This window comes from Leucoraja erinacea, chromosome 1, assembly GCF_028641065.1.
Source record: "Leucoraja erinacea ecotype New England chromosome 1, Leri_hhj_1, whole genome shotgun sequence".
NCBI lineage: Eukaryota > Metazoa > Chordata > Chondrichthyes > Rajiformes > Rajidae > Leucoraja > Leucoraja erinaceus.
Genome location: NC_073377.1, coordinates 34825663 through 34848298, shown reverse-complemented (window position 1 = coordinate 34848298; position 22636 = coordinate 34825663). Strand labels below are relative to the sequence as shown.

The window sequence follows — 22636 nt, the reverse complement described above, 5'->3', positions numbered from 1 at the left end:
ATGGGCCTAGAAACATAGAAAATAGGTGCAGGAGTAGGCCATTCGGCCCTTCGAGCCTGCACCGCCATTCAATATGATCATGGCTGATCATCCAACTTGGTATCCTGTACCTGCCTTCCCTCCATACCCCCTGATCCCTTTAGCCACAAGGGCCACATCTAACTCCCTCGTAAAAATAGCCAATGAACTGGCCTCAACTACCTTCTGTGGCAGAGAATTCCAGAGATTCACCACTCTCTGTGTGAAAAATGTTTTTCTCATCTCGGTCCCTCAACTCATCTAGAGTTGACCCCCAGAGTATGCGAGTCTGCAGATAGCACATCAGCTGATAACGACGACCTAGTATCACTTAAACAGTGATTTGCTTTTCTCTGAATTTGGGAGAAAATTTTGAAATTAGTTTTGTGATGCAAGGGCAATAGAGGGGGGGATACAAAGATCAAAAAGTAAAGGGCTGGACTGATGGTACAAGGTAGAAACAGTGTGACTATGGGAAAAATAAATAACAAAAATATGGGAAAATCACATGTGAGATGGGGGCAAGGACATAGAGCAAATTAATTTGGAATTTTGTGAATTGGTACACTTTTAAGTTGGTGTTGCTGCAGACTGCCGTCCAAGCCCTGGAAAGGCCTAGCATCCTGGAGATTTACATTTACAAATGTCATGTTTCATCCAGTTTATACATGAATGTTTTTGCAGCCCTAACTCCCAAACATAGGATAAAATTGGAGAGTTAGCTGCTGCCTCAAATTCTGTGTGCTCCAATGAGAGTTGTCCCAGTATTTTTGTTGGATTATAGTTTGAAAATCTAGAGCTACAAGTTAAATTTGTACATTTAATTGCCATATTGTTAAATTTGCAGGATTTAGTGGGCGTAGCAGAGGTAGGGGAGCAGCAAGATTTTCAGCACAAGGAATGGGGTAAGCATCTCGCACTGAAGTAGGATTCTGAATTGTTTATAACCTGGATTCCTAAAATTAATTATTCCATTTATGTGGACCTTTACAACAGAATTGACTTTGCACTTTTCAAAATTTCTGGTTACTTCTAGTATAATAATTGTAATTAAAATATGTTGCTAATTTTCTATTGGAACTGTAACAGCTGCCTCAAGTTGCAGGCAGACCTCCATGGAATGCAGGGAAACTGGTTAAGGAAAACTAAAGGAGTACTTTGAGTTAAAAACTAGGAGGTGGTATTCAGTATTCTTTTTAACCCTTAGTTCGTTGCTGTGATTTCTTTCTTGATTAAATTATATAGATCAAATGAAGTGAGATTAATCATATTGGTTTTACTGAAATAATTCTGGACCAAACACCGTGAACTCCCTTGCTAGCATCAGAGCCGTTCCCTACTGTTTGCGAAAATATTCCAATTAGTAAATGCATTCTTAGTGCCTGGATATTTATCAATATGTTCGAATCAGTTTGTCCTTTTAAAAAAAATATTCAGCAACATTTCATTACAAACAGTATGAAAGAAAACAGAGAACATCCTGGTTCTATGTAATCTGCTTTTATTTTCAAATAGTTTGAATGTATTAATTGTTACATTATAGGCATAGAGGATCAGATTAATTAGAAACATAGAAACAGAAAATAGGTGCAGGAGGAGGCCATTCGGCCCTTCGAGCCAGCACCACCATTCATTGTGATCATGGCTGATCGTCCCCTATCAATAACCCGTGCCTGTCTTCTCCCCCTATCCATTGACTCCACTAGCCCCTAGAGCTCTATCTAACTCCTCTCTTAAATCCATCCAGTGACTTGGCCTCCACTACCCTCTGTGGCAGGGAATTCCATAAATTCACAACTCTCTGGGTGAAAAAGTTTTTTCTCACCTCAGTCTTAAATGACCTCCCCTTTATTCTAAGACTGGCCCCTGGTTCTGCACTCGCCCAACATTGGGAAAAATTTTCCTTCATCTAGTCTGCCCAGTCCTTTTATGATTTTATATGTTTCCTTAAGAATGCCCCTCATCCTTCTAAACTCCAGTGAATACAAACATAGTCTTTTCAATCTTTCCTCATACGCCATCCCATGGATCAATCTCGTGAACCTACGCTGCACTGCCTCAATCACAAGGATGTCCTTCCTCAAATTAGGAGACCAAAACTGTACACAATACTCCAGATGTGGTCTCACCAGAGCCCTATACAACTGCAATTTGAGCAATGTGTATTCAGCTTTCTAAGCTGAAATGAATATATTAAGTTGAAAGACTGGATTTCTTCCCAAACCACCAAGAAATAAATTCACCCGTTTGCATATAACTTAAGACCACAAATTTACATTATTAGATTTGTACATCTACTTCAGAGAGGATGCTTATCTTGAAGTAAATAATGCCAGTAAATAATTAAACAAAATGGTTACAACCTATAAAATTGGTTGGAAAACATTTAAATTGGTGAATGATTTTATTCACTTGGTGTGTTTCAAATATACAGAATCTTCAACCCGGCAGACTACCCAGATTCAACAACAACTGATGGTTTAGGAACAACATCCGAAAATTGGGAGTCTGGTCAAAACAATGGACCGGGTAGAATAATATTTGTTTAAACATTTTTTACTTCAAATATCACTTAATGGTCTGGGTTCTTTGCTGAATTATTTACATTTATTCTTTCTGAATGATTGTCAGGTCCTTGGCAAAATTCCAACGAGGAGTGGGTCACAGAAGACTGGAGTGAAGATGTAAGTATGAGCCACGTCCATAAAAATAGTCATTGCCAATGAACATCTCTGCAGCAGATGTGCACCTATTCTGCAGTTTTAAATCGTATTATCACAATCAGTGTAAATCTTTTTTTGTTAATATGGTTGTATTGCAGTTTGCACACATTAGTAAAGGGGTTAGTTATGTTTGGCAATCAATCATAGATTTTGAGTGAATGAATTGGCTTTTTAATTGCAACCAGAAAATGCGTAAGTTCTTTGAGAATGCAATTCGATTTTGTCCTTATTATACTTGGGCGGTCGGTAGATTTTGTGCGGGAGTAAATTTCAAATGTGCCATTTGATCCATTACAGCTGTTGCAAGTATTCTATGATTTGGATTGTCACCAATATAGTCCATATAGGGACAGCAACACTATCTCTAGGTATTAAATGACTGCATTACACATGGTATTCAGCCAGTGTATTACTGATCTGTGGCAGAGTTGCCTTTCCAGGGGAATGACAACTAATTAAATAGCATGACACCGTTTAGTTCCTGCAGTCTTAACTCATTGAATCGGTTTAGTGATTTTAAACTAAAGAATCTATTTATTTATTTTAACTTGTAGACTTGATGTGTGGTTTTCTCAGCAGTAGATGCATTGTTCTGTAAATATTGCTATAATGAAAGGAAAAGTTAGTTGTAGTAAAGATGATAGTTTAATATTTAGTGGATAATTTTGAAGGGTCATTTCAGTGTTTATTTGTTGAGTGTGGCCAAGTTCTCCCAAAGCATGACAAATCATTAGTAATTTGCACTCGGCAGTCTATAAAAACAAATTCTGAAAACGAATAATTGCATAATTCAAGAAAAATAATTTGGCCCATCTTCCCTAACCTTTAATATTATTGGCTTTCTTGATTGACTGCTGTTTTTATATATTAGCTAATTGAGTTCCGCACTCGGATCACCAGATCCCTCTGCTTGTCGGAGCTATGCAATATCTTACCGTTTAGATTTATTATTGTCACGTGTACCGAGGTACAGTGAAAAGCTTAGTTTTGCATGGCATCCAATGGGAACATATAATACTATACATAAATACAATCGTCAAACTCAAGCATAATAATTGGAATATGCAGAGTGCAGAATGTAGTTCTGAGCAGTGTCGTGCACCAATTCCAAAGATAAAGTCCAATGTGTGCAATGGGGCAAAGGCGAATTGGACAATTCTGAAAATGGAAATGGGCTGTTCCAATGCCTTATATGAGAAAGGAAGTTGTTTCTAACTCTGGTGCACGCTTTCAAGCTTCTGTATCGTCTGCTCTCTCTGGGAGTGGGGAGAAGAAGGAATGACTGGGATGGGACAAGTCTCTGATTATTTTGGCTGCTTTTCTAAGGCAACGTAGACCAAGTCAATGGTGGGGGAGTCTGGTCTGTGTGATGAACTGGGCTAAAACCACATCTCGGCAATTACTTGCAGTTTTGGAGAGAACTGTTCCCAAACTAACCTGTGATGCAACCTGGCAGTATGTTTTTTATGGTGTATCTGTAGAGGTTTGTAAGAGTCATAGGAGACGTGCCGTTTCTTCTCGGTCTCCCGAGGAAGTAGAAATTTTGATGTGCTTACATGGCTGTCACATCAGTGTGGTTGATCAACAACAGATCATTAGTCATATTAACGCCAAGGAATTTGAAGCACTCAACCATTACCATTTTGGCACCATTGATGCTGATTGGGGCTTGCACCCTACCACGCTTTGTGAAGTTGATAACTAGCTCGTTTTCTTGCTGACATTGAGGGAGTGATTGATGTGTTGATAATCCTGTTTTATTATTCTTACCAACATGGACATTTTTACACATTCCCACATTCTTGCTTTCCCTGATCTTTGCCCTATCATTTTTGCCATTTGTTATCTCCTTGTATCCTTTTCATACCTGAATTTTCCAGCTTGTGTTGTATCATGATTAGTATTAGCACTCATGCCTTTAGTCGGTTCATTCAAAACATGCATATAAATTGTAAAGCGGTGAGGCTTGAGCACTGAATCTTCTGATGCACTAGTTATATCTCGACAACCTGAAATGGACCCATTTATGCCCACTTTGCCTGATTACTTTGAGGCCAGATAACTTGTTTTTCTGTGATGGTAGTGCTATTTCAAATGCCTTCGTTGAAATTAGCTCACTCAGTTTAAGCAAGAATTTGAATCCAAAATACTTCTAATCCATGCACTTAATTTAAGTTGGTAGCTAAATTGGCCTTTTTGGGGGTATTTACTTGTTTGTTTGTATTGAAAACGGCTGACTGTTTTAAGATATTTGAAATTGGCATGCATTATTCTTTTTAACTTGATTTTTTAAGCAGCTTGCTGAAACAAAGGTTTTCACAGCCTCCACTGTTGCAAGAATGGACAACCAAATTGTGCCTGGATCAAGGTATGGAATGTAGTCTCTTATTGGCATTGTTTAATCAGTTAATATGTATATCCCTCAATTTTGGTATTGTGTAAGCTATTTCTGCAGGTATATTTTAAGATGATCGACTGAAATGTAAAATGGGGATGCAATACAAAATGGGAATTGATAGTTATGGTCACATATTTCTAGCCAAATTATCTGGATATTATGATTTGAAGCAATGTAATGGAACTACATTTTTTATTGGGGAAAAAAAATGTTTCTTTGACTAAAAGGGTTATATGCTTTTGAACCCGAATTTAAAATAAAACTGATTCAAGCTGAATACATTCATTTTTTGCTATTCATCTTGCAACAATTTTCCGCTGATATATTGGTGGAATTTGGAACTACTTTGGACTAAGTTGATTGTATCCATGTCCAAGCAATAATCTTTTTGGATAACTTGTTGCATCTGGCTCATTTTTGAAATTTGTTATGACTCGGAATTGTTCAGGATTATCGCTTCTGAAATTAGATTTTGAATGATCTTGTTTGTAAGTTTAGATAAAAATAAATCCTTGGTAGATGCTCATCTAAGGTTAGACTGCAGAAGAATGTTGTCGTATGCTCTTGTATGGGTTGCAAAAGATGCTTTATAATCTGCTATTTAATCAATTATATAATCAACCCAATATTTTTGAACATCACAGTAAACCTACAAATGCATTTCTATTCCAATTATTACTTTTGATAGAATAATTTTTCAATCGTGCCTACCGCTCGCCTTTCTACAGCTCAGTTTATCTGTTTCTGTACCAATATAATAGTAATATCATACAGCTTTGCTTCTTGTCCACCCTCCTCCCAATATTCTAAGTTTTCATTTTACTGCATTTTAACGACAATAGGTTAATTTTGTGTAGCCACTGCTCTTCATTCTTCTCTTTACCTCCTCATCATCTAATATCTGGAGCCATGTCTTGTTTTAACAACAAAATCAAGCAGTCCTGAAGTGTGCCCACTTCCCTTTTGCTTTTTCTTGCTTGTACCCTTATAGGGCACTATGCTGATTAGCATGTGATTGAACAAAAGTTTATACTAAACTTAAGTTGGTTGGTAATATTTTCACATTTTGAAAGTTCTTTCCCCTTTTCAAAAAAAAGTACTGACTTTCATTTTGGATGATCTGTGTCAGGTTTATAAAGTCAGGCTTTAGTTTTAAAAAATCTAGAATCTGAAATGTTACAAGTGCTTCCTGAATCCATTTGCAGTCCTTACAGAACCTGTTAAAAGTTCTGAATATAAACTTATCTTTTTTTAAGCACTGATCTAGCAACATTGCTTCAAAAGCCCTCAACTGGTACTGTAACAGAAAACAACTCGAGTGAAGCACCCCAGCAGGCAAACCTCTCTCAGTCACTGGTGTTCACTAATTCCCAACATGATGATCCAATTTCATCGGTGGAAGGAAACTCCAATGCTGTGAATTCCTACACTCAGAATCTGGTAAACCAAAAGAAAAGGCAAAATTGCTATACATTTTAATATTTTCTGTGTAAATTAAAACGACTTCTAAAATGGCATGATAGACTTTTCTGTTGTATGTTCTGTTGGAGTTGTTTTCTCATTCAGAACAGGTCTTCTGCAGCACTTGGGTTTGACCTTCTATATTCTTCCAATTAGAAAATAAAATAAAGCATGTTCCCTTGTGTGGAATCTGTGCACCATTCCCCTTTATAATTGGAGCAGAAATACTGTTTTAATTTTTTTTTGTTCCACTATCGTTGTTTTACATTCCTAATTGTGGGTGGTTTTCATCCTGTTTGTTTTATCTGATAAGACTTGTAGTCTATAGCAGAAATATTTCTTTTGGTTTTTATCTTCTACTAAGAAGCTAAGGATTCAAAGGTTGCTAATCCTGTTATGCTAATTTTCCACTACTGAATTGGTGCAATGACTTTGTCCTGAACCTGAGTAACTTGCAGTAGGCTGCTGTATTGGAGAATTAAGAGAAGACGGCCCTGGACATGAGGAGAGATTGTTCTGGAGGGGCACTTCCTTGATACAAGGTGCTCCATTCTAAGCAAAGGGAACTTGAGCATCATCATTTGGTCTATTTCATTTGAGTATTTCCCAAGGCATTTGAAGTGGTGATTATCCTGTGTCATTTGGACTAAGGCTTGTGGAAACATATATGGTCAATTAGTTTATTCCTGTGAGTATCATTTAGGGTGCTTCAAACATGCTTCCATTGCTATTTTTAGTTTGTATGTGTTATTGTTAATTAAAATGACCTGCATTTGATTAAACCTGACTCAGAAAACCAAACAAATGCAAGCACATTCATCTATTTTGTAAGGTGACAACTTGAAGATAAACTGCATCACCAACACTTTTTTAGCAGCTAAATATTCAGTCAAGCTTTGGTGCAGTTCATGCTCTTAAGTTAAGGTACACTTTTAATGAATATATTAGAATGATTTCAAATTGCCATGCACTGGATTTTGAAAGTTGCTGTAGATTGAATCAGATATTTAAGGAGAAAGCTGAAACACAGATTTACATAGACAGGGAGTAAAATTATAATTATTTGCACACTGATGATCATGTCACTTTATTTTGACTTCCAAAGTCACTATTATGTTTTCAAATTGACTAGAATATTTGTCATTAAGTGATTTTTGAACTTATTTTGCTAATGTTGTATTTGGTATTTTTCAAAAAATGAATTATAACATTCTAAGCTCCAGGTGCAAATGTGTAGAGAATTAGTTGAAAAGCTTTGAAAGCTGCATTTGTTTGCTGAATTACATCATTGCAGATTATATTAAGGACCAGAAAAATAGCTGTTTACAAGTCAGAATGGAGGACAAAAAGGAGGGAAGGAAATATATTTCTGTTGCAGTTTCCTTTATTTCCTCTTGCTGAAAATGTTAGTTTTACTGTATTCTGATTTAGAGTTTGCTGTTTAGTGTCTGTGTTCAGTCCGCTTGGCATTGTTGTTACAGCAATGCCTCCTTCGTCTTTGAGATGAATTAGCCTTTAGTCCACACTAAGCAATTCGTGTTCCTTGTTCATAAATTATTTTGCAAATGAGTGCCCTTCATTTAGTAGATGATGCCAATACTTCATTATAAGGGATGTTATATGGGGAAGTAAACGCTGCTTTTGGCCCAAATAGGTTTTCTAATCGTATTGTAAGAAAGCATTTGGAACAGAAAAGTTCCAAGCTATGTTAGTCGTATTTATAAGCTTTTGGTAAGGAAATGTCGTCGTAGGTTTTAATATTCATTCAATAGTGTATGTGACTTAATCCTATGACAAAGCAGGAGTCAAAGGGGGGGGGGGGGATGCACATGCTGGATATGAGGCAAAATATAAGTTGCTGGAGGAACTCATTGGGTCAAGCAGCATCTTGGGAGGCAGAGATATAGTTGGTGTTCAGGTTAAGACCTGACAAGAAGACCTGAAACATCCCTTATCCCTTTGCCTTCGCAGAAGCTACCTGACCTGTTGCAGTCCTCCAGCATCTTTTTTTTAAACAATGGCAAAGTAATTTATTCCCAACAGGTTAATTTGTGCTGCTCAGATAATCGAACATCTAATGAGAATGCAGATTATTTGCAGCATTATTGAGATGTTTAAGAGAATTATATTTAGCTATTGAGTAATAACATGTATTCATAATAGATTATAGGCAGCAAGGTATACTTTGAGCATTTGTTATTATTTTATAAATAACACAGTTGTCAATAAGAATTGATTTCCCTAATTACAGGGCTTTTTGATTAGTCTGGCTAACTATGTAGTGAGATATATATGAGTGATATCATTATCTTTGAGCATCCATCATTCATTTTATTATTGAAAACATTCAATGTATTAAGGCTGACTTACCATGAAAGCTAAATTGTTACAACGATTTGCGTTCAACAAGCAATCTTTGCAGTAGATGGCAGAATGTCATCACTGATATTCTGATGACTGTATGGCCAAATTCCCATTACATACATGACTGTTCGACCAAATGTTACTCTAACTTACATTTACAAGTATGCAGATGACACTACCTAGGAGCTTAGTCGCGTGGTTTCAAAGCGCTCTCATTGTCAGGAAAATGAAGGAGCTGGTTATTAACTTCAGGCAGTGGGGTGAAATTCATGTAGCAGTCTGCATCGTAGATGCTGAAGTGGAGATGGTGAAAAGAATCAAGTTCCTAGGCATAAATATCACCAATAATTTGTCCTAGTTTAATCTCATTAAAGCTACATCAAAGAAAACATGCTATGGTCCCTCCTGAAAGCTACGGAAATTTTGGCATGTCTAATGGTTCTTGCCAATTTCCACAGATGCACCATAGAATGTATCCTATCGGGGTGCATTAAGGCTTGGTATGGCAACTGCTTTGCCCAAGAGTGCAATAAATTGCAGAGATTTGTGGATGCAGACCAGTCGATAGCACAGATCAACTTTGACTCCAATCCCAATCTATACTTGATGCTGCCTTGAAGGCAGCCAGCATAATCAAGTAACACTATCACAGATAATTCTCTCTTCACTTTTCCTGACAGGCAAAAGGTAAAAAGCTTGAAAGCGTATTTCAAAAGTCTTTTATTGTCACATGTACCAATTAAGATACAGTGATATGCGAATTACCATACAGCCATACGGGGGGAAAAAAGCAGCAAGACACACAAATACATAAAAGTTACCTAAACATCCACCACAGCGGTTTCCCCACATTCCTCACTGTGATGAAAGGCAAAAAAGTCCAACCTTCTTCCATGCTGTTATCAAACTCTTGAATGAACCTTTGTATGCTACGGGTGTATGCCCGATTTACACCACTGCGGCTCTTGCACTTTTTATTTGAATTTTCTCTGTGGCTGTAATGCTTTTTTCTGCACTGTTTTCTCTCTTTTTGCACAACCAGTTGTGCTCCTGTATGGTTTAATTGTACTTCTATAGTCTGATCTGCCTTGGTAGAATGCAAAACAAAGTTTTTCGCTGTATCGATACACATGTCAATAATAACTCAATTCCTTATTCATGTCAATTTCTGAGATTTCCTGAAAGCATTATGTTATATCTGTGGTATATATTATTTGTGCTAAAGCATAAAGCAATTAAATTGATTTTATTAAATTTTATTTGAGTTTCCTGCAGTTTCGTCAAAGTATCTAATAATTTAGATTATCTTTTTAAATGTTACTGTTTATTCTGTATAATGCCATCTAAATGTAACTTCAGTTAACTTTTTCAGACATGGTTAACCTCAAAGCTTTGATAACGTGGATTTTTTTTGCGGTTTTTGAGATTGTGATGGAGTTCAGTGGTGCAGTCCAATCTTAATATAGAGAGAAAGTTCAAACTGATTGTATAAGAAGCTATTAAATACCTATTGAAAGAATAGTTAATTGTAGAATTTGCAAATTTTAAGTTGATCCTTTGAATTTAGTTATTAATTCTTAAATTCATGTTGCCCATTTTATTAGAAGCTCACAATAATATTTTCTTCAGGAGGCAATGTTTTCCATGCATGTGCATGTAGAATTTGGGTGATCAGACTAGTTTTCTGCCAAACATATTTTAGGCTTCTGGACATAAATACTTATTTAATTTATTCAGGTTGTCTAATATTCTGTATTGAATACTTCTTTAGACCTTAAGACTTCTGAAAATCCTTTTATAACTTAAAAATACTTTGGTAGATTGGAACAGATTCCTAAATATTAAAGTAATTGATTTGCAGTTGAGGTAGTTATAGGACTCTTCCCAATGAATTTGTGCATATATGTTCACTTTTTCTCTTTGTGTTTTCAGTCTTGTGACTCAGTGTGTTCATACTCATAACTCCCTGCTTTACATTTATAATTTCAATGTAAAACGGCTAATCTATGTACAACATATTTGAAAAAAAATCTGGTCATTTGGCAGCTTTGAAGAAGAAAAAAATGATTAACCAATGTAGGCTCAGTAAATGAAGCTTAGTTGAACTGTAGGTTTCTTTAGTTGAACAGTAATTCCATAACGGACTCCATTGTAGTTCTGTTTCCTGAAAAATTCCATCCACCAGCTTGCCTGAAAGTTCCTTATTTCGCTTTTGCGCTTTTTTTTTCCATTAACCAAAATGGAGAATCATGTAAGGCCTTCCAATGACAATGAAAATAAACTATCCAGGGCAAACTAATTTACCTTTCAAAACAATGAACTTTCTTTCCTGAGCAGATCCTGATAAAAGATTTCATTTACTGAGGGAACTAACTTTAAATGGAAAATGTGCGCTGCAATGTTTGTACCTTTTTATACCGCAAATGTGTGAGATGAAGGGATTGTAGTTCCTTTTTTTACCCCTACCCACTTGGTAACAGTGTTCTACAAAGTGAAAAGTTGCTGTACTTGACAATCGTCTTGGGAATCATTTGTTTTAATTCTCTCAGGCAATTGATGGGAAATTCTTTGATAATTTGTTCAGTTACTATTTAACTGCAAAATTTGAGTTTGGGAAACAAAGAAATATGAAAAGGACGTTGAAACTGAATTCTCAATTCGATGTATAAACTGATTGATTGAAAGTCATGAAGCATATTTTTAGAACTCTTTGATGCTAATCTACGTGTATTTTACAATGGTGAGGTTACATTTGAATATTATTTGAACACCAGCATTGGCTTGAACTACCTGTATTAACAAAACAAGCAGTAATTTGGGACCTTTTTTTTTAAAATGTTTCAAAATTGTCCCTTTTTCTACTGCCTAGAGTGGCGTTTGGATTCTCTGTCATCTGAGGATTATAGTACTCCAGAAAAATGAAACATTTTAATCAGTTATGAAGTAATCACTGAGTTAAATGCCCCATTATGAGTAGTTAGTTTTGGGGCAACTGAAGAAGTGAAAAATAATTTCTCTGAAGTCAAATCCAAGTGCAATTGAAGTACCATTCTGGGAGTGGAAACATAATTCCTAGTATTTGAATTTTAACATTGATGTGGACTTTTTGTGCATTTAAATTGTGTGGGAGAAAGTTTGTAATCAACTATTTATCCAGGCCAATGCATTTTGTTGTTCAGCAATAACTAAACTAATCTGTGCCAGACTTAATTCATGTTTTGCATTTATCCTGACATTTGTAGAGGTTTTTCTTTCTTGGATATTTTATGGAAATATCCGATAAGAATTTGAATACTTAACCTGGTTTAGTGTTCAAATTTTCTCTCATCTGCAGTGATTTTCAGTGAGGAAGTACTGGATATGGCTATTGTACTTGTACAGTACACCATTTTTATTAAATTGTAATTAAGCACACAAAGTTGAATGAACTAAAATGAAATGATAACTGGATGTTTAATGTTGCAAAGAAATCTTTGGAATAGCTTGTAAAGAAAGTTCTTGTTACCTTAAATATCTGGCAAAAATTGAGAATTGCGTGTGTAGACTATTAACATTCTTTGCATTTCATGATTCTTGAAGTGTTTCACTTTTTATATACAGACACACAAATTTGGAGAGCATTCTGTTACAAAGACTGGTAATGCTTCAGGATTACAACTAATTGACCAATTGAAGCCCCCTGGTGTGGTGGAATTGGCTGCACAAACCACAGAACAAAGTAATAAGAAGCATTCTTGGGAAACAAAATCAACATCACAGTCAACAGTCCTAAACCATTTTGGTCAGTATTCTAATTCATTAATAAATTATGATAAAGTGTTTATAATATTGTTTAGTGTATTCTTGTCTGTTTTTAATTTGTGTACATTCTTAAATTTTCAGTTGTTTATGGTTGTCGGCGCTAAAGCTAAGAATAGTCTTAACACAGCAGAAATGTTGCCATTTAGATGAAAGATTGACCTGAGAATTGTGTAAATGTGCATTTGAGGAAAATGGTAATTGGTCAAACTGGTAACATAATAAGTTCATGAAATTGATTTTAAAGTAATACTTTGGACTTCTTTCAGACTTGAAAATACAACCTGATCCTTCACCTATTCTGAGCCAGATAACCCAACAACAAGAGCAATCTGTATTGGATTCCTTTCCTTCCCAAATCAAGTTAAGAGAACCACCTTCAGTTGATTGTTCTACTGCTAAAGTGATGCAACTATTGCCAATGTCTGCAGATACTCGGATAACCAATGTGCCACAGACACAGCAAAAACAACTTAAAACACAAAAGCGGAAGATACCACCTTCTAAAGTAAGTTGCTGACCATGCCATATTTGTGAGTGCTATATTTGACTGGGTTGCCTCAAAAAAATCTTCATCTCAGTCACTTTTTACACAAACATTTTGTGAGGAAGCAAATTGTGCTTTCAGTAATAGTACACGGGGGAATATTATTACCTATATCCTATGTCTTGAAGACGTCGAAAGCAAGAATTTAGTTAATTATTATGTAATGCGAGTAACCAAGAAACAATGATGTCCAAGTTCAAGCACATATCTGAACATCCTGATGTGAATCACTGTTTTCTGAGTTTCTTGGTTACCTTGTGGATAACAGTGTCATGGTGATATCATTTATGGGTCAGGTGGTAGTACTTGTCTCCATATCAGATGGTTGAAACTCTAGGCCATTTTTGAATGACTTGACACTTTTGTATGTATTTATATGGATTGGTTCAGTACCAGTAATTAGGAGACCATGAAGCGTTTGGAAAGACAATTAAATAGGCAATGCATAGAAGGATACAGTCCTAATGAGGGCAAATAAGATTGGAGCAAAAGGCTGATGTGGACAATCCATTTCTGTGCTGTGGGATTCTGACAGGATTTAACATTTTGAACCCTAGACCATGAGAACTGGAGCCAAGTATCCAAGGAGAAACCACATTGCTGGGAATACTGCAAGTCCTGGATGGGTAGTATAGAAAAATAGGTGCTTCCTAATGGCGAGCCAGCACCGCCATTCAATATGATCACGGTTGATCATTTAAAATCAGTACCCTGTTCCTGCTTTTCCCCCGTTCCTGTGGATTGGAGGGTAGCTAATGTTATCCCACTTTTTAAGAAAGGCGGGAGAGAGAAAACGGAATTATAGACCAGTTAGCCTGACATCGGTGGTGCGGAGATAACCGAACATTTGGATAGCAGTAACAGGATCGGTCCAAGTCAGCATGGATTTACGAAGGGGAAATCATGCTTGACCAATCTTCTGGAATGTTTTGAAGATGTAACTAGGAAAATGGGCAAGGGAGAGCCAGTGGATGTAGTGTACCAGGACTTTCAGAAAGCATTTGATAAGGTCCCACATAGGAGATTACTGCGCAAAATTAGGGCACATGGTATTGGGGGTAGAGTGCTGACATGGATAGAGAAGTGGTTGGCAGACAGGAAACAAAGAGTAGGGATTAACGGGTCCCTTTCAGAATGGCAGGCAGTGACTAGTGGGGTACCGCAAGGCTCAGTGCTGGGACCGCAGCTATTTACAATATACATAAATGATTTCGATGAAGGGATTCAAAGTAACATTAGCAAATTTGCAGATGACACAAAGCTGGGTGGCAGTGTGAACTGTAAGGAGGATGCTACGAGAATGCAGGGTGACTTGGACAGCTTGGGGGAGTGGGCAGATGCATGGCAGATGAAGTTTAATGCGGATAAATGTGAGGTTATCCGCTTTGGTAGCAAAAACAGGAAGGCAGATTACTATCTAAATGGTGCCAAGTTGGGAAAAGGGGAGTACAACGTGATCTGGGGGTCCTTGTATATCAGTCTATGAAAGTAAGCATGCAGGTACAGCAGGCAGTGAAGAAAGCGAATGGTATGTTGTCCTTTATAACAAGAGGAATCAAATATAGGAGCAAAGAGGTTCTTCTGCAGTTGTAGTGAGACCACACTTGGAGTATTGTGTGCAGTTTTGGTCCCCTAATTTGAGGAAGGACGTTGTTGCTATTGAGGGAGTGCAGCAAAGGTTTTGCAAGGTTAATTCCCGGGATGGCGGGACTGTCATATGCTGAGAGAATGGCGCAGCTGGGTTTGTGCACTCTGGAGTTTAGAAGTATGAAAGGGTATCTCATTGAAACATAGAAACATAGAAAATAGGTGCAGGAGTAGGCCATTAGGTCCTTGAGCCAGCACCGCCATTCAGTATGATCATGGCTGATCATCCAGCTCAGTATCCTGTATCTGCCTTCTCTCCATACCCCCTGATCCCTTTAGCCACAAGGGCCACATCTAACTCCCTCTTAAATATAGCCAATGAATTGGCCTCAACTACTTTCTGTGGCAGAGAATTCCAAATATAGCCAATGAATTGGCCTCAACTACACCACTTTCTGTGTGAATTTTTTTTTCTCATCTCAGTCCTAAAAGACTTCCCCCTTATCCTTAAACTGTGACCCCTTGTTCTGGACTTCCCCGACATCGGGAACAATCTTCCTGCATCTAGCCTGTCCACCCCCTTAAGAATTTTGTACTTTTCTATAAGATCCCCCCTCAATCTTCTAAATTCTAGCGAGTACAAGCCAAGTCTATCCAGTCTTTCATATGAAAGTCCTGCCATCCCAGGAATCAGTCTGGTGAACCTTCTCTGTACTCCCTCTATGGCAAGAATGTCTTTCCTCAGATTAGGAGACCAAAACTGTACGCAATACTCCAGGTGTGGTCTCACCAAGGCCCTGTACAACTGCAGTTGAACCTCCCTGCTCCTATACTCAAATCCTTTTGCTATGAATGCTAACATACCACTCGCTTTCTTCACTGCCTGCTGCACCTGCATGCCTACTTTCAATGAGTGGTGTACCATGACACCCAGGTCTCGTTGCATCTCCCCTTTTCCTAATCAGCCACCATTCAGATAATAGTCTGCTTTCCTGTTCTTGCCACCAAAGTGGATAACCTCACATTTATCCACATTATACTGCATCTGCCATGCATTTGCCCAATCACCCAACCTATCCAAGTCACCTTGCAGCCTCCTAGCATCCTCCTCACAGCTAACACTGCCCCCCAGCTTCGTGTCATCCGCAAACTTGGAGATGTTGCATTCAATTCCCTCGTCCAAATCATTAATATCTATTGTAAATAGCTGGGGTCCCAGCACTGAGCCTTGCGGTACCCCACTAGTCACTGCCTGCCATTGTGAAAAGGACCCGTTTACTCCTGCTCTTTGCATACATATAACGACATATAAGATTGTTAAGGGTTTGGACACGCTAGAGGCATGTTCCCGATGTTGGGGAAGTCTAGAACCAGGTACCACAGTTTAAGAATAAGGAGTAAGCCATTTAGAACGGAGACGAGGAAACTCTTTTTCTCACATAGATTGGTGAGTGGAATTCTCTGCCTCAGAGGGCGGTATATGCGGGTTCTCTGGATGCTTTCAAGAGATAGGGCTCTTGAAGATAGCGGAGTCAGGGGATATGGGGAGAAGGCAGGAACGGGGTACTGATTGGGGATGATCAGCCATGATCACATTGAATGGCGGTGCTGGCTCGAAGCGCCGAAGGGCCTACTCCTGCACCTATTGTCTATTGTAATCAATCCTATTCTTGAGTAAATATGATTGCAGGACTGAACTTAAAGACTTACTTTTACTCATGATATGACATTCAGAGCTTTTAATTTAAATTGCTGCCATTTTCATTCGTAATTGAAGCAGATTGAATGCATCTGTATTCAAAAATAGACACTGCCTTGGCCTCTTTGGGCGATTGGCTTTGATGTTCAATAGCTTGCAAGAATACCAGTTTAGATTTTAAATGTGCATACCGGTTAAGTTTAGGTTTTCGTTTACCACAATTATATGCCAGTCTTAAAATAGACCAATAGATTAGACTATAGACAATGGATTGTACGGCAAGCCATTATTAAGGTATTTACTTAAGGCAAATCATTTGATTGAGCAGCAGGGATGGGATGATTTATCTCCCTGTGCCATGAGATACAATTGCTTATAGCTCGTGGAGAAATATTGAATGACAGATCTTTCCTTCATTTTTCATATTTGACTAAACAATGCATGTGTTCACACAGACATTCCAATTTTTGGTTCCAAAAGCACTTGCATTTGAAATCCTGCATTTTCTGTTTCTGTTTAGATTCCTGCATCGGCTGTTGAAATGCCAGGATCTACTGAAATTTCTGGATTGAATGTTCAGTTTGGAGCCTTGGAATTTGGATCAGAACCATCTCTGACAGAGTTTCAAACGGGAAGCACAGAGGCCATCAGTCAAACACAAAGCCATTTGTTCTCAAATTCTGCAACGTAAGCTCTCATCCCCTTCTTCCCCAGCTTCAACTATCACAAGGTATCAATGTCACAGTTGCTTTCATTGAAAGCATCACTTGGATGTTTCTGTGTAAAGAAACATTAGATGAAAGTCATCCTACAGTTACATTCTAGACACTCGGAAGTACCCTTAAATAGCATTGGCCAAAATTGGTTGCAAAAAGGCTGGCAGACGTTAGATGAGTTGAGTGAGTATTTTAGTATTGGGGCGACAACGGGAGCTTTGAGAAGGCGGCTGTTAGATTGGTTGAGTGATTTAAATTGGCAAATTGAGAAGCCAATAAAAAGAAGCCAAGGTGTGTAGCCCTGATGTACCTGGGTAAAATTGGGCCGAAGAGCTCCTTTCCATGCTGTTTGACTCCATTGGCTCCATGACTAAGATCAGCAAGGGGAAGGTATACCTGGCGATGCTGCTAGTTGGGAGAAATTTAAATATATAGAAACTATGTATAAATATGTAGCACTGTTGGAATAAAATGTAGGGATCAAATTCTATAATTATACTGGTTACACTACATGTGTACTGAATGGGAATCCAACTACTTAAATCTCTCGATCAGTTCACTTTCAGAAATAGCTATGTTTATGGGTGTAATTGTAAATTGCTGCGTTACATTCTGCTCTATTTATATTGATTTAATGTTGCAATTTTTATTGATATCCAGTGCAGTTCAAGAATCAATAAATCCATCTGTCATCACCTCTCCCAGTTCAACGGTTGCTCAGAGCACTCCGGAGCATTCAACATTGGATCAGAATTCTGCACATGGGATGCCATATCAAAACTCCTTGGATACAACTCCTCAAAAGAAAGCTTCTTTGCAGGCGAGTATTAAAGTAAGCATTTAAAGTACTCATTTGTGTTCATGGGCTGTAAAGCTCTTTGTTCTTGGGAGAAGAAAATTCACTCTGGACAAGGTTTCAGACTACCGAGCATTGCAAATGAGGGAGAAGATGGTGGGAAAATATACTAAGATTTAACTGAGAAAAGTTGGAATTGGGCTTAAGTGGAACATGAATCTTCACCATGGACTGGTGGGGCTGAAGGGCCTGTTTCAGTTCTACATATCCTGTGAAAAATCTGACTGTTGTATTGTGGTAGGTTTCAATCCACGATTCACAAAACAAGCTGCTGATGACAACGTTAATACAATGTGGAAGGTTCCTTGGAATGGTTATGTAAAGGGAGAACATTTTCACACGAGGAAGAGGATAGTGCATTATTAGATAGGAAATGGAGTTATAAAGGAATATAGTAAATGAACAGTGATAGATAATTTGGGTTCAAAACGTCCATATGGAGGAATGATGGCCCTGGAGATAATGATAATATGAAGATGAAATAGGAAAGAATCAGGTATGGAATATAGTTGAAAATCTAGCAAATTTCAGAATATGGATTTGAATTGAAATAGAGTTTAAAGCATGCTAGAAAATATTACGGGCTAACTTAAGGAGAATCACAAAAATCTTTGTAAACTTGGTGTGGTGGGAAGGGGAATGTGAAAATACGGATGACAGACTGATTAGAGATAATCTCTCCGGTATCAGACCGAGGGACTTGCATCTTCACAATTAACATTGCCATGAAGGTGGCAAGACATGTGGCATGCAAACAAAATTGCAAAGCCAGCCTATTCAGCAACTTATTTCAAGGTTAACAAGCAATTTGATCAAAACGAGAAGCATACAATGTTATTGAGAGAAGTTGCACTGTATACGGCATCCTAGGTCAGTTACTTTAGACGCAGTTTCAGCCAGCGTAACTGACCACAGGATTCCTAATGGCATATAAGCCTGGAGAGTTCATACAGTTGACAAAGTCTGAATTTGTGTAAACAGGTCAGTGATCTAAATTGCTAATGCTGGTAGGTAACCAACAAAGCAGAACGGATGGTATATGAAACTTGATAATGTTGCATGCAGCAAAAATGTTTTTTTAATAATTTTGAATGTGGCAGTGATGGTTTGTGAAAGACAACTTGTTTTCACTAAATGATTCCCATTTTAATTACTTATGTAGAATACTTGAGGCAGCATTTATTACCCTCTTTGAGATTTTGAAACCTAGAATTTGCCTATTAAGAACAAGATTTACACTTTGCAACTTCACTGCAGTTTGGATCCGTACAAGGTTACATAATTGCTTTTTGCTTGTTTTCCTATGTATTTAAGTACAACAGCCTGGTTCCACACCAAGTATGGATGCCAAATAAGTAGTACTTAAATAGTCCTTAATCCTGGGCACTTTGTGATGCAAGATGAGAAAAGATTTCATTCTTCTCTGTAACCTTAAATTTGCTCCACTTAAACAGAAAAATTAGTTACAAACTAGGTGATGGTGTGAAAGGTGAGGATATTAGAAAAGGCTGATAGGCCAGCGAGCCTGTGGCATCTGCATGTCAAAGGTGTGATGCAATGGGGTAATTGATAGTACAAGACAAGAGAGGGTGGTAGTGGGACAGGTAAGAAACTAATTCTGCCCAACCTGAGTGTATTCTACTTTCTGTTTTAATTTCAGAGTGCCATCATCTGCAGTACTTTGCTTTTGTTTTAGATGAACAGCAGATAGTTTGTTCCATGACTAAGAGATCCTTAATTGCAGTCAGACATTTCTATCTTGCATTTACAGAACAGCTACAATGGTCTTGGCGAACAACAGGCACTAGAAGGTGAGTCGTCAAAAAGTCAACATTACCAGTGTATGTTTGTCATTTGACTAGAAAGTTAAAATTTGTATTTAATTTATGCAGTGACTATAGACTCATAAATCAGAGTTGGATAGATATCTTATTTAAGGCAATCCAGAGCCAAGATTTTAAATTTGAGTAAATTGAGATACACTCCCAAACTACAAGGATGATGATCATTTTAACCTATTGTAACAGTATTCTGTATAAGTGTACACTGATAACTATATTTTGTAAGTAATATGTTGGCAACAACACAGCTAAATAATACTGTCTTTCCTCTTAATCTTTGAGACCATTTCAAATTAATTTCCTGTGTCTTTGGCTCAGAATTTGCGAAGGAAAATAATCACAGGCTTTCAGCGCTAGTTGTCATTCCGGATGAAGCCTGACAGCAACTTGCGGAGTATGTTTGAGCGTAATCAAGTGCAGAAATTCTGAATTTGCTACCAGTAATTCACCAAAGCAGTTTCACTTTATGAAATATTCATTGCCTAAAAATACTCAATAAATATCACTTGTTTAATTTTAATGGTGTACCAAGTTATAATTCGTGCTAAATTCTTTCTGGTCCTGTGTTTTATTCCAATTTTTCAAAAATAATTATTTCAAAATTGCAAAGATTGTAACTTTTAACAGTTCAATTTCCTGGCATTTTCCATGAGCTGCATGTCTGCCCCACTCATTATTTTGGCACTTTGCAAAATGCTTAAACTTTTGTGAAACATTGCTTAATTCTTTTTTTAAGTTAATTTTCACACTGAATTGAGCATTGTTCAACATGTTTTTTTTTAATACTGGTATATTGATGCGATCTGGCATCTTATTTCATTTTTTAATTGCAGCCATATTTAATGTAATTTTTGTGGTAGATTGCACAACAGAAAATAATGTTGACACTTCCCTTGGTTAATCAGGTATTGACCCTAACGTTTTGCATCTACTTGCCTGTTAAATTAGACAATTGCGATCTTTCATGAAACTATTGAGCGAGGCTAAATTGGAATATAAAATCGTAATTTGCTGCTAATTTTTTTAAAGCCTAATAATATATTTCTACGGCAATTATTCTGCCATACATTTTATGGTATGCCCTTGCAATGTTTTCAATATTTAAGTTTTTTTTAGGTAGGCATTGAACATTTAGAGACTCTTCCACTTGCAAGTACATCTATCTACCTTGGAACATAATAATTCTGGAGATTAAACTGCAACAGCTGTTGATAGACACCATGATTGTAGCATTTTGGCCCTTACAATCTAGATTCTGCATGTGTCTGCATCTGTAAATATTGCCAGCAATGTGACATACCTCTATTTAAAAAAACCCACCAGATGAAGCATAGTAAAGTTCTGTGGGACATACACTCCTCATCATGTGCATCCTTTTGCAAATTTGTTGATTCAAGAATACACTTGGATATAATGTCAATATACATGTCGCAGAGCTACCTTTTATTATCACACCATTATGTATTTAGTACATTAGAACAATGGTTCTTTCTCAAGTCTCTGATGCGATTTGGCATGGTATCGATCAAATTCCGACCGTTTCCGAGGATTTTTTTTCCATCTCGATACCACACGTGAATTATGGCCAATTACTCATGGTACACTCCATTCAGCCATGATAATTAATCACAAATACTCAATCGTATTTATGTCAGGCCATGACATAACGGCAATAAGGAAGTATTTTGAGAGGGCTGGTATACAAAATCGCATGTAATGCTGAGGCTTTACAAGGCACAGGACAGACCGCATTTGGAGTATTATGAGCACTTTTAGGCCTCATATCTGAGGACGGATGTGCTGGCGTTGGAGAGGGTCCAGAGAAGGTTTACGAGAATGATCCCAGGTATGATTGGGTTAACATATAAGCGGTTGAAGGCACTGGGCCTGTACTCGCTGGAGTTTAGAAGGATGTTTCAATGGTTACTTTATTATCACTTGTATCAAGGTGCAGTGAAATAAATTTTTTACATACAGACTTTCACCATGCATAAAGCACCATCCTCCGATTTGTACAGAACAACCCACTGAGTCTGTATGCAAGATTTTACTGTCCCAGTTGCCATTTTACTGTCCCAGCTGCAGCAGGCCACAAAGGACCGTCGCACGATGATGGTTCGGGTCATCCCGCGAACCATCATCCTTCTCCTTCGATGGCTCTCTGCAGTCCTTGTGCCCTGGGGAGTTGCCTTTTGGACAGTTCTCTTAGAAATGCTCTTCTCACCGGCTTAAACCCGAGGGCTAAAACTTTTCCATTTCTTTCGGAAAACTTTTTATCTTTTGATGAATTGTGTAGAATTCCCTTTAATGGAAAGCATCAGAAGAGGCACATTTTGCTCATGTAAAGACACGAAGTGTTGGAGTACAGGGTTCCTTGAACAGTCCTTGAAAGTCCTGCAATTTGAATCTGTTTTTGAAGGCCTTGAAAGTCCTTGGATTTATCATAGGTCTTTGAAAGTCCTCGAAAAATCATTTTTTATAATAAAAATATTAATTCATGCAGTAATGTGGCGTTTTTTCATCGCTTAGAATGGGTATTTTTATTAAACGTCGGGAAACATTGTTAGATATGTTTGCTAACGACGTTTCCTGTAGCAGAGGGGGGAGGATCACTTGGACCCAGCAGTC

At 37.6% G+C, this 22636-nt stretch overlaps 1 protein-coding gene and 1 non-coding gene across 4 annotated transcripts in view; both read left to right on the top strand.

Annotated features, from left to right (window-relative positions):
• The window catches only part of ubap2a (ubiquitin associated protein 2a), a 110860-nt gene that overhangs the window by 44080 nt on the left and 44144 nt on the right, over positions 1-22636 (top strand). For 2 of the 3 annotated variants that reach the window (XM_055632600.1, XM_055632592.1), the window contains exons 7-16: positions 866-923; positions 2453-2547; positions 2650-2702; positions 5039-5109; positions 6396-6579; positions 12565-12745; positions 13032-13270; positions 17116-17282; positions 17972-18143; positions 19939-19978. In XM_055632600.1, coding sequence (XP_055488575.1) covers positions 866-923; positions 2453-2547; positions 2650-2702; positions 5039-5109; positions 6396-6579; positions 12565-12745; positions 13032-13270; positions 17116-17282; positions 17972-18143; positions 19939-19978 — 1260 coding nt within the window. Of the gene's footprint in view, positions 1-865; positions 924-2452; positions 2548-2649; positions 2703-5035; positions 5110-6395; positions 6580-12564; positions 12746-13031; positions 13271-17115; positions 17283-17971; positions 18144-19938; positions 19979-22636 lie in introns of all 3 variants that reach the window. The other variant, XM_055632582.1, reaches the window with a different exon arrangement.
• On the top strand, positions 13481-13561 carry LOC129704967 (small nucleolar RNA SNORD121A). The gene has a single exon (XR_008724834.1). It is a non-coding gene; the product is annotated as a small nucleolar RNA SNORD121A (small nucleolar RNA).